Consider the following 17,618-nt stretch of genomic DNA (forward strand, 5'->3'; position numbering starts at 1 on the left):
AAAAAGCATGTTTTTGTCCCCAGGCTTTTTTGTAGCAACTACACTGGCTTCAGCTGGATAACAAATTGTCCTGGAATTCTTGGCTTTGGAGCAAACATGTCAGCTCCCTGGTTACGCCTTCGTCATTGCCCAAAGTACCACACACTTTAACCTTCCTGCTCTTTCCATAGGCCTGGGTTTGTCCCGTATCCAGGAAACTTTATATGTTGTCTAAACTGAGCATCCCAGCAGGCTACAAGGCAGATGGCAGCTCAGGATTCAGAATGTTGACCAATTCCTACCTGGATCCACACCACCAAGCTGTAACTGAGCCTGCCTGTGCAGAAATAGGAGCCCAGCCACGTGGCTAACAGCTTTTTTAACTGCTACTCTCAGCAATGAGGAACTTCCCCAGCAGACAAGATTCAGTAAGACGGCCTTCATCGAGAGAACTGAAAAGGAAGCAATATCAAGATTGATCCAACAGGATATACAGGTTCAACCAAACACTCAAGACAATACGCAAGCACCCAAAGCTCAATTAAGCAAGGAGGAGATGAGGACTGGGTGCTGCTGTCTTGCCCTCTAGTCCTTGGGACCTCAGGTCACAAACCCAGGACATCATGCAGAGGTCTGCCTCCATGTCACTAGATTGTCATAAGAGTCTTCATACTTGTCAGGAAGGAAGCCAGCACATGCCTGAGGTAGCACCTGAACTACATCTTTTAAATGCACAACACGTATGAAAAAACCAAGGTACAGAGTGTAAAGTGTGACGCTATTTGTGTAAGAAAATAAGAGGAGGAGGGTAGGTAGGAGTATGTATAGGAAGAAACCATCTCTGCAAGGGAACTTAAGAAACTGGCAGCACTATCTCTGGGGAGGGGAGCTGAGCAGCTGGGAGGAAAAGGTAGGAGGAAGACTTTATGTTTGTATCTTTTCAATTCAGAACTATGTGAATGTATAACCTTTTAAAGAACAAATTAAAATTTTTAAAAATACATAATGATACTATCTTATTTCTTTAAAAAAAAAAAAAAATGCTCTATGTGTGTGCTCAGAGAAAACATCCTGGAAGAATCCTATTGTGAACCATGGGTTACACTGGGACATGAGAGTAGGGGAAGGAGACTTTCATGTTTTATTTCATACAGTTAGTAGCATTTTACTTGTTTCCAAAAGGCAGTACTACTTTTGCAAATTTTACTTTGAAAAAAACCTTTACAAACTGCAACCTCACTTTCAAAAACAATCCCTAAACTCCCACAAGCACTCTGTCTCACATTACTGAATCACATCCCATCTTGTGTTACGATTATTCGTGTCCAGGTCTCATCTCTGTTAAATGCTGGAGCAACTGCAACTTTGGTCTGTCTACCATGCTGGCTCCACTTCCCAGGAACACGACTCTAGAAAAAAGACCTGGTAAGGAATAAAACAATCAAAATGGTAACCAAGCAATTACACAGGACAAAACAATCAACCAAAGTTAAGAGTGAGCAGTAATCTTATACATATATTAATTAGTGCAAGAATATCGCTGGGCGTGGCAGCTCACGCCTGTAATCCCAGCACTTTGGGAGGCTGAGGCAGGCAGATCACCTGAGGTTGGGAGTTCAAGACCAGCCTGACCAACATGGAGAAACTCCCTCTCTACTAAAAATGCAAAATTAGCCAGGTGCATGCCTGTAATCCCAGCTACTCGGGAGGCTGAGGCAGAATTGCTCGAACCCGCAAGGCGGAGGTTGCGGTGAGCCGAGATCACGCCACTGCACTCCAGCCTGGGTGACAAGAGCAAAACTCCGTTTCAAAAAAAAAAAAAAAGAATATCAGCAATAGGAAATCACAGCCAAGTTAAAAATGCACTGAAAACAAAGCATGCTTCCCAGAATTGCAGGAATTCTGACAATCTGCATATGTGCATGTGCTAGGAGCTTTGCAAAATAGCCAAGCAAAGGCCAGGCGTGGTGGCTCACACCCGTAATCCCAGCACTTTGGGAGGCTGAGGTGGGCAGGTCCCTTGAGGTCAGGAGCTCGAGACCAGCCTGGACAAAATGGCGAAATCCCGTCTCTACTAAAAATACAAAAATTAGCTGGGTGTGGTGGCATGTGCCTGTAATCCCAGCTACACCAGAGGCTGAGGCAGGAGAATCGCTTGAACCTGGGAGGCAGAGGTTGCAGTGAGCCAAGATAGTGCCACTGCACTCTAGCCTGGGTGACAGAGCGAGACCTCCCCAAAAAAAAAAAAAAAAAAAAAAAAAAAAAAAAAAAAAAAAAAAAAAAGGCAAGCAAAAAGTAGCAGCTAAATTCTTAAAATTCAGTAAATTCTTATCTGAGGACATGTTCTTTAGGAAAATTCCTGAGTGACCTGAGTGTGGAAAGATGATGCTCCTATTAGCACATGGCCTGAAGGGATGAATAAAATAATTTTTCTGTAAAACACAAGCAGAAAGTTTGAGTTTCTGGGAAAAATGGGAGAGTGTGCTAGAAAAATGAAGGTGATGTGAGGTGGTCCAGAAAAAGAGGGCTCAGTACTAGGCAAGAGACCATGTGGTGGAGGAAAAGATTGCCCCTGGGAAACTGAGAAATTTTGGGAAGCAAGAGGCACTGAATGTTGATATCTCAATGTTAAGCTACTTTCTCTAAAGTAATGTAACTCCTCTTTGTGGCCTCTAACAGACTGTCACTTATTACCACTGACATGAGTTTGCACAGGGGATTACACAGAATGGAGCAAATGGGGCAGAAGGATCCCTCACATCCATAATTCTCAGTAACACTCCCAAAACCCTCAATCTGAGGGCCAGATTTATTCCCCTGCCTGAAACAACAACGAACAAAACCAGACAAGGTATATGAAAAAATGATTCCAGATGGAAATACATGAATGATAGTGATAGAGGAGAAATGCTGATACCAGCAGAGAGAAAATCTACATAGGACAGACACAGAGATCAAGAGATAAGCAGAAGTGGAAAAAAACAAGAGGTAACCAGAAAAAAAAATGAATGCTGCTGTGAACCCACAAGAAATAAAAGGACTAGGGTAGAACTGGATTTCTCACAGTACAAGGGAAGGACCCTGTCTCTGTTTGGGGCTGACACCTGGGTGCCCTCTATAAGAAAGGTGCCCACCTTTCTTTCACTCTCCAAATCCAATCTGTTAGGAAGTCTTGTTAGTTACAACTTTAAACCACATTCAGAAACCAACCACTTCTCCTCTCTGCCACTGCTACCACCCTAACAGAAGTCACTGTCAGCTCTCACCTGGACAACAGCCGAGAACCTCCTCACTTTCCCAATTACAATTTCACATGCCCCCGACTCCCAACCCATCTACTCACATAGCAGTCAGCACATCTGTCACCTTACACAAGAGCTTAAATTATTTGCTTACTGTCTATCTCTCCTACTAAAATGTGAGCTCCATGAAGGCAAGGTCTTTTTTTTTGTTCATTGCCATATTCCCAGAGACTAGAACAGTGCTAAGGTATACAGTCATCCCTCAATATCCGTGGAGAATTGGTTCCAGGACACCCCTTCATTCTCCACTCTTCACGCATCAGTTTATGGGGGTTCAGGAGGACCAGGATCTGCAAATCATACTGTCAGAAACACCATCTTGCTTTGTCAATTAATGCTGGGACTACAATGACTTGTATATAAGAGATTCATAAATGCTCATTGAATAAAAAAATGAATATAAAATAAGTTTCAGGTCATATATGGTACCTAGGACTAGCCTGGGCAGAACCCAGATGCTTTTTTATCTCCTAGCACACGCAATGAATGATAGAGTTGATACTCAAAAATGATGTGAATTCTAAAAGAAAATATATTGTTTAACATGGACCTAAGACAATTCTGTGCCAGCCACAACAAACAGAGATGGCTATGGCAATTCTTATCTTCAAGGAACTTACATATCTGTATCTCTATTAATTTGTGAACAAGTTCATATAACTCAGATATAGTATAACTGCTTTACTCGAGATGTATACAAGAAACATTTAGGAGCCACAGCCAGGTGCGGTGGCTCATGCCTATAATCCCAGCACTTTAGGAGGCCGAGGCGGGAGGATCACGAGGTCAGGAGATCGAGACCATCTGGCTAACAGAGTGAAACCCCGTCTCTACTAAAAACACAAAAAATTAGCCGGGTGTGGTCGCGGGCGCCTGTAGTCCCAGCTACTCGGGAGGCTGAGGCAAGAGAATGGCGTGAACCTGAGAGGCGGAGCTTGCAGTGAGCCAAGATCACGCCACTGCACTCCAGCCTGGGCGACAGAGCAAAACTCCGTCTCAAAAAAAAAGAAACATTTGGGAGTCACAAAGAAGGAAGTGACCGTCTTTACCTGAGGAGGTCAGAGGTCAAGGAAAGATTTCTAAAAAAGATTTAACTTTTGCTGGGCGCGGTGGCTCACACCTGTAATCCCAGCACTTTGGGAGGCCAAGGCGGGTGGATCACTTGAGGTCAGGAGTTGGAGATCAGCCTGGCCAACATGGTGAAACCCCGTCTCTACTAAAAATAGAAAAATTAGCCGAGCATGGTGGCACGCACCTGTAATCCCAGCTACTTGGGAGGCTGAGGCAAAATCGTTTGAACCCGGGAGGCAGGAGGCTGCAGTGAGCAGAGATCGTGCCACTGCTCTCCAGCCTAGGTGACAGAGCGAGACTCCATCTCAAAAAAAAAATTTAACTTGAGCTGAGTCTTTAGGGAAGAAGGTACAGTCTGTGCGAAGGCATAATATACATGATTAAGTGGTTACTGAGAGAGAGTTAACAGAACATGGAGATATTCTGACATAGGACAGAAAAAAATTACAAAGTACTTTCCTGGGCCAGGTGTGGTGGCTCACGCCTGTAATCCCAGCACTTTGAGAGGCCGAGGTGGGTGGATCACGAGGTCAGGAGATAGAGACCATCCTGGCTAACACGGTGAAACCCTGTCTCTACTAAAAATACAAAAAAAAAAAATTAGCCGGGAATGATGGCGGGCGCCTGTAATCCCAGCTACTCGGGAGGCTGAGGCAGGAGAACGGCGTGAATCCAGGAGGCAGAGCTTGCAGTGAGCAGAGATCGCGCCACTGCACTCCAGCCTGGGTGACAGAGCGAGACTCCGTCTCAAAAAAAAAAAAAAAAGTTCCTGGACCCACCTCTCAAACTACCCATTTCCCAAATAAGATGTGACCTCCAAAGGGGCTTAACAGATTTAAAAACATCAAATAACACAATCAGGGAGGGAAAGACAAAACGTATTTATTCCAGGCCAGGTCTTAAAATGCACACTGCACTGTTCCCTGTTGTTATCAGCACCAATAAGGAGAGAACGTGCCTTAACGGCAGCCCCACCCAGAGCCTGCTGCGTGACTGCTGTGAGGCTCCCCATGAATCCATGCAGTCTTCTTCCTCACTGGTGCAGTTGGTGAGGTTTTCTACCCTCACAGCAAAGGGATCCTTAACTATAAATTCACTGTATGCAGAGAAGAGGACAGAATCTGATTTACTGACTTAATCTCTATCTTAGGATTTAACTATCTTTATTTTCTGGTTAAAATTTTAAAAAAAAGTGGGGAGAGGGTGAGAGTGGTAAGGGGCAATAGCAATAGAGATTACACTGTGCTGACACAGAGACTAAATTCTAATCAGAGTGAAGACCCATATAAAAGGCCGGCTGATGGTTTAAAGGAAGTAACTACATGGAGTCCAATCCAGACATTCATGTTACATCTCATTAGCCTTAGTAATGTAAGAAAACAATTCTCAACAAAACTGGAGTCCACAGTTGTCAAGTATGCTTTCTCAGGCATGGGTAGGTAAAAGTCTGGAGAAATGGGTTCTCTCCATGCCCAATGACAAAGCAAGATGGTGCCAGGTTTGAGGTTAAGAGCAGGTCCCATTGCTGGGCGGTATCCGCAGCTCACAGCTGAGTTTAGCAGTGGAATCGAGTGGAGAATTTGGGAGATACGGGCACAGTCAGAGGCTGGTCACTTGACTTTATCTCCAGACCCTGGTACTTGCGTATTGGATTTGCCTTATGCACCTGCAAAGTAAGGAAAATAAAGTTAATAAAGTTACCAGTGAGAGGGATGTCAGAGAACTATGCTTATAATTGCTTTTATTTTTTTCTTTTTGAGAAAATGTTTGTAGAGTTTTACAGATCCCAGTCACTAGTTTCAGGTGTGGGGAGTGGGGCCTGGGGGGCAACACAGTATGATGGAAAAGTACATGTGCTTTGGAGCCCAAAAGGTTTCTATTCAGGTCTCTATTGGGTCCCCCAGCTTTCCTTTAGGCCACACAGTCTCCTCAAGTCCCTTAGCTTTCACTAAAGATGCCAGATCTATGTCCTGTGTGATTTACTAGGGTATAATAGGGCTGTACTCAAGTATAGCAGAGAAGTTACAAACTAAGAATTTCCCAGAGTACAGTCTTAAGTTTACTGACTATAAACATTCACCAAAAGCCTGAATCCTGGGGAAAAAGCAAAAACAAAACACAACCACCATACCAGGAAGGGTGGCTAAAGAAGGCATGGTCCCATCCATCCTTTAGGGTAGTCTAAAATCAATCCTAAATCAAGCCAGATTAGTAGAGAGTTAACCAGCATTGACTGAATTGTGCTTTAGAATGGTGCCATCGGTTATGTTGAGAATTGCTGCAAGAAATAGTTCTATAATGGGGACAAACACAAGAGGCAGGTACCAAGTGCTAAAGAAAAATCAAAGTTGAAGCCAGGGAAAAAGGCTGATTGTATGAGTGTATATAGAGTGGGGATTATACTATTTTCTCATTCACTCAGCAAATGGTAGTTTAGATTTTGCCAAGAGGCTGGTCTCCTGAATAGTGTGTCCGTGGAACCTTCCTATGGGCATAATCACCTATGCCAATAGCTGTTTCAACTGCTAGTCTAGCATTTTATTTATTAAAATAGAGATGAGACTTTGCTATGTTGCCCACGCTTTTCTTGAACTCCTGGGCTTACGCAATCCTCCCACCTTGGCCTCCCAAAGTGTGAGGATTACAGGTGTGAGCTGCCACACCCAGCTGTAGTATAGCACTTTTAGACAAAACCTCAACAACTTACACATTTTTCTTTTTTTCTTTTTTTTTTTTTTGAGACAGTCTCGCTCTGTCACCCCCAGGCTGGACTGCAGTGGCACAATCGGCTCACTGCAACCTGGGCCTCCCAGGTTCAAGCAATTCTCCTGCCTCAGCCTCCCGAGTAGCTGGGATTACAGGTGCATACCACGCCCGGCTAATTTTTGTATTTTTAGTAGAGACGGAGTTTCGCCATTTTGGCCAGGCTGGTCTCCAACTCCTGACCTCAAGTGATCCACCCACCTGGGCCTCCCAAAGTGCTGGGATTACAGGTGTGAGCCACCATTCCTGGCCTTCTTTCTTTTTAATTGACAGATAACACTGTATATTTTTATTGTGTACCGCTGATGTTTTAAAGTAGACATACATTATGGAATGGTTACTATGTGAGATAATGCATTTGTTAATTAGCAAGATGCTAATTAACATTGTAGTGTGAGCACATAACATCCACTTATTGTAGTTGTGAGCACATAACATCCACTTTCTTTACAGTTTTCAAGAATACAATGTCATTAACTACAGTCACCTTGTTATATGATAGATCTCTTGAAATTTACTCCTCCCATCTAACTGTAACTAAGTAACCTTTTACCAACATCTCCCATGACCCTTTTTTATTTATCATATGAAGTTCCACTAAAACTGTCTGCTTCCTCATTAACACAGTTAACACAACTTGCTGCCCTCCTAGCAGAGTGGTCCTTAATGTGGAGTTCAGGCTTCTTTTTGGATAACCAATATCTAAATAATTATGTTAGTGGAGGATTACCTGGAGCGACGAACACTATAACTCCGAGGAGTTTGGGCCAAGTATTAAAACAAAAATACAGTTGCCATTTAATTCTCATGTCCTTCCCTATGTATTCTTGTCTAATTACAAAACTCAGTGGTGCTTCTTAACCCCAGAGGAAATAATAAGTTACATAAATAAAATAAACAAATAAATAAAAAACAGTCCTAGGAAAGGCATCATGGTTATACCACATGTTGTCCTCCTTATGAAAACTTCTGGAAGAAATTCTGTCTAAAAATTCACCATCAAAGGGATAAATGTATTTTTTGAACAACTGTCTTATGTCTCATGAACACTGAGAGTTTTGTAACTGACAGGTTGGTTCCTAAAAAGGGCCAAAATTACAGCTCCTACTTAGATCACAATGTACACATCGTTAGCTTCATTCACAAGTCAACTTCATCACCACCCTCAGTTTGTGCAATTCCCCCTCATTGTCTTTGGTACAGCCTTGTGGGCTACCTTAGATCCTGTCTGGTACAAGGTAAGGTACAGGTAAAATAAAACAGAGGCATGTCTGTGTTCATCAGTGCTCATGCTCCCAGTTACCAGTTCTCTCCGTAGCCTGGCCAGCTCCTCCTTTTTCTGCTCTTCCTCCTGTTGTCTGGCCTCCTCCAACTGCTGGGCTTTCTGGGCTTCTACCTCAGCCATTCTCTTCTCCAGCTCCTGCCGCTCTTTGGCTCTCTTCTCAGTAGCCAGCTGAAAAGGTTCCTGAACTAGAGAACCAGAAAGGCCCTCTAAGTACAGAAACAGAAAAAATATTGGTGCACAAGCAGGACTTGCATAAACCTACGCCCCCTGGAATGAGCAAGTGGCACAGACATGCACATTAACAGGAAGACTGTGCTCTAAACAAGCCCCATTGGGAGAAAGGTGGAGCAAACCACATACAAAAAGTTTTAGAATTTTAAGAGTTCAAAGGGCCCCTGGAAATCATCTAGTGTAATTGGGAAAAAAGCAAAGAGATAAAGTAGCTTGCACAAAACTATATAGTGATTGATTTTGAGGCAGACATAGGAGAAAGATCCCAATATTCTTTTTTTCCCTTTTTGGAAAGGTTTTTTTGAAAGAGATGGGGTCTTGCTATGTTGCCCATGTTGGTCTCAAATCCCTGGGCTCAAGTGATCCTCCTGCCTGGGCCTCCCAAAGTGCTGGGACTATAGGCATGAGCCACCACACCCGGTGGAGTCCCAGTATTCTAGCACACTGCCCAGTGTTTAAGGAATCAAATGTTTTATATCTAAAGTTTGCTTCAGAGTGAATTCCAGAAAGCCATACTGACTCTCCCTCCCTCATTTACTTGTTTCTCTATGGATGGGGAAAACCTATCATTGTTGTTGAAATGCCAGCTGCTTCTGCCAAGGTTCATGTTAAATGAATCTGGCCCTAACACATCCTGCAACTCAACATAGCTGCTGGGTTCAATAAAGGCAAAAAACTGTGTCTAGGGGAAGAAAAGCTACCATCTGCTAAAGTCAAATGCTTCTAGTTGACACAGCATTGTACTGACACACTGAATTCCAGCATCCCACTGGGAAGTCTGACAATTCTGCCCCAATCTCATCAGAGTACATATGATACTACCAGCAACTGATTTCTTCTCTTTCTTGGGAACAAAGGGCTCCTGAGAGATGACGGTGTTTGGACGAGCCTTGAAGCACGCTGCTTCTTTCTGCTGTCTCAGTTCTTCTTCCAGCTATTAAAGAGAAAGTCAGTCAGATGAGCAATGCCTCAACTTTCTATGACCACTACCTCAATAACTTAATACCTCAATAACTTAAGTTCCAATGTCTGAACTGTTTCATCAATAAAAATAGCAGATTTAATATAAACCCTAGTAAAAATCTCTCACACAAACTTTACAATGAACAGATCAGTCTGACAACATTTGAACTCACTGAGAACTAGAAAGTATTTTAAAGATACTTTTAAGATTCCCAAGTTTGCATTTTCGACATTAAAGTTTACGTTTTTTTTTTAGTTTATGTTCACATTTTTTTAAAATTATACTTTAAGTTTTAGGGTATATGTGCACAACGTGCAGGTTTGTTACATATGTATACATGTGCCATGTTGGTGTGCTAAAGTTTACTTTTAAATTAAAAAAAAAAAGATTCCAAACACAAAGAAATGATAAATGTTTGAGATTATGGACATGCTAATTACCCTGATCAGATCATTACACATTATACGTATTGAAACATCACTATGTACCCCAAGAATATGTACAACTATTATTTGTCAATTAAAAAAAACAAAGTTTTAAAGGTACTTTTAAGACCTATCTTAGTATCACAAAAATAAACAACCAGACATTTTCTGCCTTCACACATGATTCATTAGGAACTATACAGTATCACCTATAAAGTATTCTTCCCACCTCCAAAAAAAAAAAAAAAAAATCTAACCAGAATTGAATCAAGCCTCCAGATCTTACTACTCATTTATAGGAAATAAAAGCAACAGAGGAACATGTTAAACAACGGTGTGGGAACACAATCAGCAAAATCCAGATTGTGGAAAATCTACAGTACAAACAATACAGTTTATTCAACAAATAAAATGCAAAGAGAGGAGCCTATAGATTGAAAGAAGATTCAGAGATTTAGCAAACAAAGGCACTATGTAGACCTATATATGGATATTGATTTTAACAATTCAACTGCTTAAAAAATTATGAGAAATGTGCAGATATTTGATTACTTTTAATCTTTTTAAGTGTGAGAATATTATTGTGGTTATAAGTCTTTATATTTTAAATATATACACTGAAGTATTTTTGGATGAAAAGGGATGTTACACAGAATTTGTTTCAAAGTAATCTTATATAGGTAGAAGTATCCTGCGTAAGATAAGTGGGTAGAAGTTGGGATGAAATAAGACTTTTCATGTTTTGATCACTATAGAACCAGGTGATGGGTTCATGAAAATTCATTATACTATTCACTCTACTTTTATATTTCTGAAAAGCTTTTTAAAACAATTGCTTTTGTTGTTGTTCTTTGCAGAAAATGCCCTACACAGACATTTTGTGTCTTGGTCATTGAGAAGGGGAAATTCACTATTTCCAAGACAACAGTCCTAAGGTTTCCTAGAGAACCACACCAACAGGGGACCAACGTTCAGTCATGTAAGCCATTACAACTCTCGGGCTTCAGGAGGGGTAATTCCTACAAACAAACAATAGCCTAGAGCTCCTTCTGGAAAGAATGCAAGATTAATGATGATATAAAAATCCCAATAAACTTAGAAATTCAGGGGAAATTTTTTCCAGCCACGCAGAATTAGAACCCAATTAAATCAGCAAATAACCAATTGTTTTAAATCACCTGTCATTTATAAAGAGCAAATAGCACATCATGCTGAGAAAACAGCATTGTATATTGATAATCTATTCTCCCATACTGTTTCTTACCAATGCATCAACAGAAAGGAATAAACACAATGAATGAGTCTAATAGATGGAACAGATAATATATCTTAAAGAGACTCCCGACTCCAGAAAAGCCTGTTGGTTCCTACATTCCCCGGGTGATCACTTGGAGCAGGGGACATTCCCAGGTGATCACTTAGAGCAGGGGTCAGCAAACTCTGGCCTACAGGCCAAATCCAGCTTGCAACCTGTTTTAGGACAGCCCTTGAGCTAAGAATGATTTTTACATTTTTAAAGAGTTGATTGGGCACAGTAGCTCACGCTTGTAATCCCAGCACTTTGGGAGGCCAAGGCAGGCAGATCACTTGAGATCAGGAGTTTGAGACCAGCCTGGCCAACATGGCAAAACCCTGTCTCTACTAAAAATACAAAAATTAGCCAGGCATGGTGGCGCGTGCCTGTAATCCCAGCTACTCGGGAAGCTGAGGTGGGAGAATCACTTGAACCTGCGAGACGGAGGTTGCAGTGAGCCGAGATCGCACTACTGCACTCCAGCCTGGGTGACAGAGCAACACTCTGTCTCAAAACAAACTAAGAGTTGAAAACACGTGGCTGGGTGTGGTGGCTCACACCTGTAATCCTAGCACTTCGGGAGGCCGAGGCAGACGGATCACGAGGTCAGGAAATTGAGACCATCCTGTCTAACACAGTGAAACCCCATCCCTACTAAAAATACAAAAAAATTAGCCAGGCTTGGCAGTGGGCACCTGTAGTCCCAGCTACTCGGGAGGCTGAGGCAGGAGACTGGCGTGAACCCAGGAGGCAGAGCTTGCAGTGAGCCGAGATCACACCACTGCACTCCAGCCTGGGCAACAGAGCAAGACTCTGTCTCAAAAAACAACAACAACAACAAAAAAATGTGTGCATACACACACACACACACACACACACACACACATACACACTATGTGACAGAGACCATATGTAACCTACAAAACCTAAAATATTTCTTATCTGGCCCTTTGCAGAAATAATGTGCTGACCCCTGATTTACAGTGAGAGCCCCTGAAACAATCTAGTATGTTAACCTAGGTGATTTCAGTGTGGTGGGTCTGCCTATCCAATCAACCAACCACGCAATTAACATTTTGGCTGCTCTCCCCATCCCCTACCTGGTGCTTCCAAGTCTGTGCCTTCAGAGCACCTCTTCTGTCAGTCTCCAAGCAGAAAGGTTCAATCTGGGTCACATTCTTTACCTTCTTCTCTGGCAGGTTAATGGTGTCAAAATGAGGCAAGGGAAGTGCCTTGAACTTGGGCACCTAACAGAAAAGAAAACATGAGATTTAAGATAAAGACTAGCTGGAAAGCAATAGCTGCTCCAGAATATCTGGAAGAATCTGAAAAATAAGGAAGGACAGCTTTCAAAGCAGCATGAAAGAATAATGGGTTCAAATGGAAATCTAGGCTTTCCTCCTAATATTGCCTATAACCACCAGCGTGATCAGAGGCAAGTCACTTAACCTCCTTGTGCCAGAAGGATTATTTAAATTACTTGTCCCATTTATATTTTATAGGGTTCTTAGAAGGATCAAAAGAAGTCAGTGATTTTACAGTTAAAAGTACTACAGAAAAAACTGTCTTTGAGGGATCAAAGAATAGTATTATACTACTTGCAGAAATGGAAACACCTACCTCCCCTTTCTGCAGTTCTTTTATTTTCTTCTCCTTCTGTAACTGACGTTCTTTGTCTCGAGAATCAAAGGAGAAAGGGCATATTTCCACAGTTCTTGCCTCTGGGATTTGAGGCTTAAAAGGCACCCCATAATGTGGCACAGGTTGAGCTTTTATCACTACTGGTTCGTCCTCTTCCTAGGGAAAAAATTGCAGTTTAGAAATAAGACTCCTCACTCTCTCCAACTTCCCCAGAATGTGGAGTCAGAAGACATTATATTAATATGTGGCATTAATTAAAACAAGTCACTCAGCCTCTTAGGTGTCTTAGCTTCCTTTTCTATCCAAGAAAGATGATGACTTAGGTAAGTCATCTCCCACCAAGGGCTAACACAATTACTCTTAAAAGATCTAGTTTTCCACAGGAATGTTGTAAAAACTAAATAAGATCTAACATTATGAATAAAATGAACATCAGAAGATCGGTCCCAACCAAGCATATACCTTAGTGTCTTCTTTGACCCAGCCTCTAGACTTCATTAAAACATGTGACTAGGACTTAATGGTTGCCAAACCCAGAATAGGACCAAGTTGTTTGGGTTCAAGCTGGTAACACAAGATTACTGCGTATTTTAGTTTCAAATGAACCTATAAAAAGGCTTATGCTTGCAATCTGCTATAAAATTACCCTAACTCTGGATATTTATAGATAAAACGGGAGATGTAACAAGAAACTGGCCTGATCAATGACAGTTTATATATTAAAATTCCATAAACCATCACCACGGTCACCTTTGCAACTCCTCTGGGTTAATGGAGATAGGACAAGGTGGATGTAATTGCTTAGTATGAATTTTCAAAGTCCCTCACTGAATAGTGACAATCTAAGGCAAAATAAAGTGCAACTTTTGATCCACGTTACAAAGAGCAGCTGATTTTCAATGCTACGGCAGACAAGCCTCCAATGCTTAACTGCTCCTTACTGTTTCCATAAATTGTAACTAGTTATCACTAAGAGCAGAAAATTCATACCCTTACCAATTACTTTGTTCTTGGAGGAACAAAAAAATGAACAAATGTTCATACCCATTCTTAAAGACAAGTCCAGAAAAGAGTGGTTGCCTTTGAACGCCATTAAGATTAATAAATGATAAGGCTTAGATTGACTGACTATATAGAAGGAAAAAGAACCCCCCTACTCCCAGGGAATCACCTCATCTTCTTTGGTGGGCATTCGAATTCTGTTCTTCAATGCAAAGGCTGGTGACTTGGGGACGGTGATTGGAAGTACCTTCTTTTCAGGAACACCCTGAAAGGAGTAAGCAACTCAATTAGATATCACAAAATGATCTCCACTAAGCTGTATGAGAAGATTAAATCCTTTTCTTCCCCCTTTGGGTAGAGACAGGGTCTCACTATGTTGCCCAGGCTGGTCTCAAACTCCTGGGCTCAGGCAATCTTCCTGACTCGGCCTCGCAAAGTGCTGGGATTACCGGTGTGAGCCACTGCATGTGGCCTAGAATGATATTTTTGAGTTTTTAAAATATAATTAATCTAAGCACAGAAAATAAAAGAACACTAAAAGGGAAAGAACACCAAACTGTCAACTCTCACATCTCTTTGAGGGTGAATTAAGAGAGAAATTTAATTTTCTACCTCTCGTAATCCTTTTATTTGTTTGTTTTGAGACAGAGTCTCGCCCTGTTGCCCAGGCTGGAGTGCAATGGGGCAATCTCAGCTCACTGTAACCTCTGCCTCCTGGGCTCAAGCGATCCTCCCACCTCAGCCTCCTGAGTAGCTGGGACTACAGGCGCGCACCACTTTGCCCAGCTAATCATTTTTTGTAGAGATGGGTCTCAAATTCCTGGCCTCAAGCAACCTCCTGCCTTGGCCTCCCAAAGTGTGAGGATTACAGATGTGAACCACTGCACCCAGCCTTATATCTCATAATTCCAACACATTCAACTACCCTGAAGACTTTTCCTTAATGATTTTAAAGCACTGCTAACATTTCAAATCGTTGTGGAATAAATGACATGTATCATATTGTGTGCATAATTTAAAACTAATACATTTTAGAGAGTTGTTCCATAGCATTTTTTGATTCGCACAGAATTTATATTCTATCACAAATCTGGCAATTAATCCTAACTGCAAAATGGTATCTCTTGGCTGCTGTTTTGAATGAAGTGTATGGCCAGATTGATTAAGAACAAAACAAAACCTCAGCAATTTCTTCTTACACTCGTGTCCACATCCTGCCCCCATCAGCTCTCTGTTCTGCTTTTCCCTAAAGTTTCACTGCCAGACCCACTTCAACTATTGCCTGTGCCATTCTGCTAGTCTCCTAAGTCTTTCGGCTCCGCAACTCATTCCTCCAATTCATTGTCTGCATGTAATCCAAATTATTACTCTAAAACACATTTGATCACATTACTTCCTGACTTAAAATTCTTTAGGCCAGGTGCAGTGGCTCATGTCTGTAATCCCAGCACTTTGGGAGGCAGAGGTGGGTGGATCACGAGGTCAGGAGATCGAGACCATCCTGGCTAACATGGTGAAACCCCGTCTCTACTAAAAATACAAAAAAATTAGCCGGGCATGGTGGTGGGTGCCTGTAGTCCCAGCTACTCGGGAGGCTGAGGCAGGAGACTGGCATGAACCCAGGAGACGGAGCTTGTAGTGACCCAAGATCGCACCACTGCACTCCAGCCTGGGTGACAGAGCAAGACTCCGTCTCAAAAAAAAAAAATTAATTATTTAATGGCTCCTATTGCCTACCTACAACAGCATAACAAATTCCTTGCCAAGAAACACAAGGCACTTGCTTGAATCTCACTCATAAATATCTCCTTCATGGCCTCCTTAGTAGTAGCATTAATCTGGTACCCTCCTGACTCTCCCGCCTTACCTCTCACCCCTCCCTATATATCACATTCCAACCACAATGAACTACTGGTCGCTCCCCAAATGGTTCTTATCTCATTACCTTTGCTTGTGCTTTCTCTGTCTGAAATGCCCCGGCTGCTTGAAAGCACCCAACTCATCTTTTCAAGCCTCCACTTTTATAAAGCCTTTCCTCTTTTATAAAGCCTTTCAATAGCTCTCTCCACTCCCAGGACCTACAGAACTGACCCCTTTATCCCATTGTATATGGTTTTATCACAGTCCATACAAAACTTAATTGCACTTATTTATTTAGATGTTCATTTCCCCCTGCTAGCCTGAGTGCTTCGAGGATGGAGACTATTTTACTCCATCAGACCCAAGTACCTAACATAGACCTTGGCAAGTATAAAGCATTCAGTAAATGTTTGTTGAATGAATGCAGTAAGAATGAATGAACACATGAGTAATAGAATTTATACCTTGGACTCTAGGAGGATACCTTGGGAGCCTTCTCCTTAATCCCAACAATGCTGCAACCGTTCGAAACATGTTTGGAATGTCTTTCTTGGAGTGACTTTCAAAGGCACTTTCTGGACCATGCAAGACAGTTGCTCAATCTTTACTATTCATTTAACAAATAGTTTCCACCTCTATTATCTTGGACTACTCAGAAGTTTTAGTTCCAAATAACCTTAGACTAGATTCTAAAAGCAATTAATGTTTAAAATACACGTGAAGATTTGCCATCCTGGAAGGGATCCAAAAGGCTCATCTCAGGATTCCAGATGCATGGCTTTTCCATAATGCTTTGTGCAGTATCACAATCATTGGAAGGGATTTACAGTCTCTCAAGGTGACCACTGGGAGTGCTCATTCTGCTGTGAAATTTCTTATATGTTTTCTAAAGAATGCTAGAATCATTAGCATAGTGAAATCCAATATAGCAGATCTTGTATTCAGAGTGACAAAACTCCAAGAAATGGGTTGTCAAATGATGTTTAACATAAAACAGCAACAACAACAAAATCTGCTCTTCTATAGACATGTGGACACTAGCATCTTGCTTGAATGCACCAGGGGCAAGTGGAAGAGAGACAAATAGTGAGCAAGAAGCCAGAGGTCTGTCTGTTCCAGCCCAGATCTGCTTCCAATCTGTATAACCTTGAACACATCAGACATCCTTCTAGGCCTCGGGGTTTTTTAATAAAATAAAGTAATTGAAATAAGTAATTGAGGATTCATTTAGTTCTAAAATAATTCCCTCTCTCTGCATTCGCCCAACAGAAATGTCTGCATTTTAAAAGAGAAGCAAGGGAAACCTCTAATAAGTAGGCCATGAAGTAGATATGTATGAGTGAGCTCAATCTCTTAATTAGTTGGGGGAGAGGAAAAGATGATGTATGAAAATCATCTTTGCAGCAACCATCCACTCACACCCCATCACCCCTTCCATCAAAGTTAACTAGGGGCTCAATTGGAAATAATGAAAATAAAATTGGGTTTACAGAAACAAAGAAGGATTTTTTTTTTTTTTTTTTTTTGCTATTTTAAGTTTTTTAAATTATAAGCTCCTTGAGGACTGGAATATTGTCATTTGCATTCTTTTGTCTTCCCATATCACCTACTAGAAGACCCCGTAGTAACTGTTCAATGAACATATGTTGGTTAATATTACCGTATTTACTCATTTACACATCTATCTGCTCTACCAGACTGTGAAAGCTTTGAGGACAAGGGCCGTGTCTTATACCATCTTTGAATTTCTAGCGTCTAGGTGCATGTCACCTTCTACTATTACTCACTCAGTTATCCGATA

General features: G+C 41.7%; 1 protein-coding gene across 3 annotated transcripts in view; it reads right to left on the reverse strand.

Moving 5' to 3' along the window:
* Positions 1–5,214: 5,214 nt before the first annotated feature.
* TPX2 (TPX2 microtubule nucleation factor) overlaps positions 5,215–17,618 on the reverse strand; it is a 62,164-nt gene continuing 49,760 nt past the window's right edge. For 2 of the 3 annotated variants that reach the window (XM_032143011.2, XM_058432718.1), the window contains 6 exons: positions 14,127–14,222; positions 12,935–13,111; positions 12,415–12,561; positions 9,454–9,565; positions 8,419–8,606; positions 5,215–6,018 (listed from right to left, as the gene is read on the reverse strand). In XM_032143011.2, the coding sequence (XP_031998902.1) occupies positions 5,908–6,018; positions 8,419–8,606; positions 9,454–9,565; positions 12,415–12,561; positions 12,935–13,111; positions 14,127–14,222 (831 nt within the window). In that variant the 3' untranslated portion in view covers positions 5,215–5,907. The remainder of the gene's footprint in view (positions 6,019–8,418; positions 8,607–9,453; positions 9,566–12,414; positions 12,562–12,934; positions 13,112–14,126; positions 14,223–17,618) is intronic. The other variant, XM_032143012.2, reaches the window with a different exon arrangement.

This window comes from Hylobates moloch, unplaced genomic scaffold (genome assembly GCF_009828535.3).
Source record: "Hylobates moloch isolate HMO894 unplaced genomic scaffold, HMol_V3 SCAFFOLD_21, whole genome shotgun sequence".
Taxonomy (NCBI): Eukaryota; Metazoa; Chordata; class Mammalia; order Primates; family Hylobatidae; genus Hylobates; species Hylobates moloch.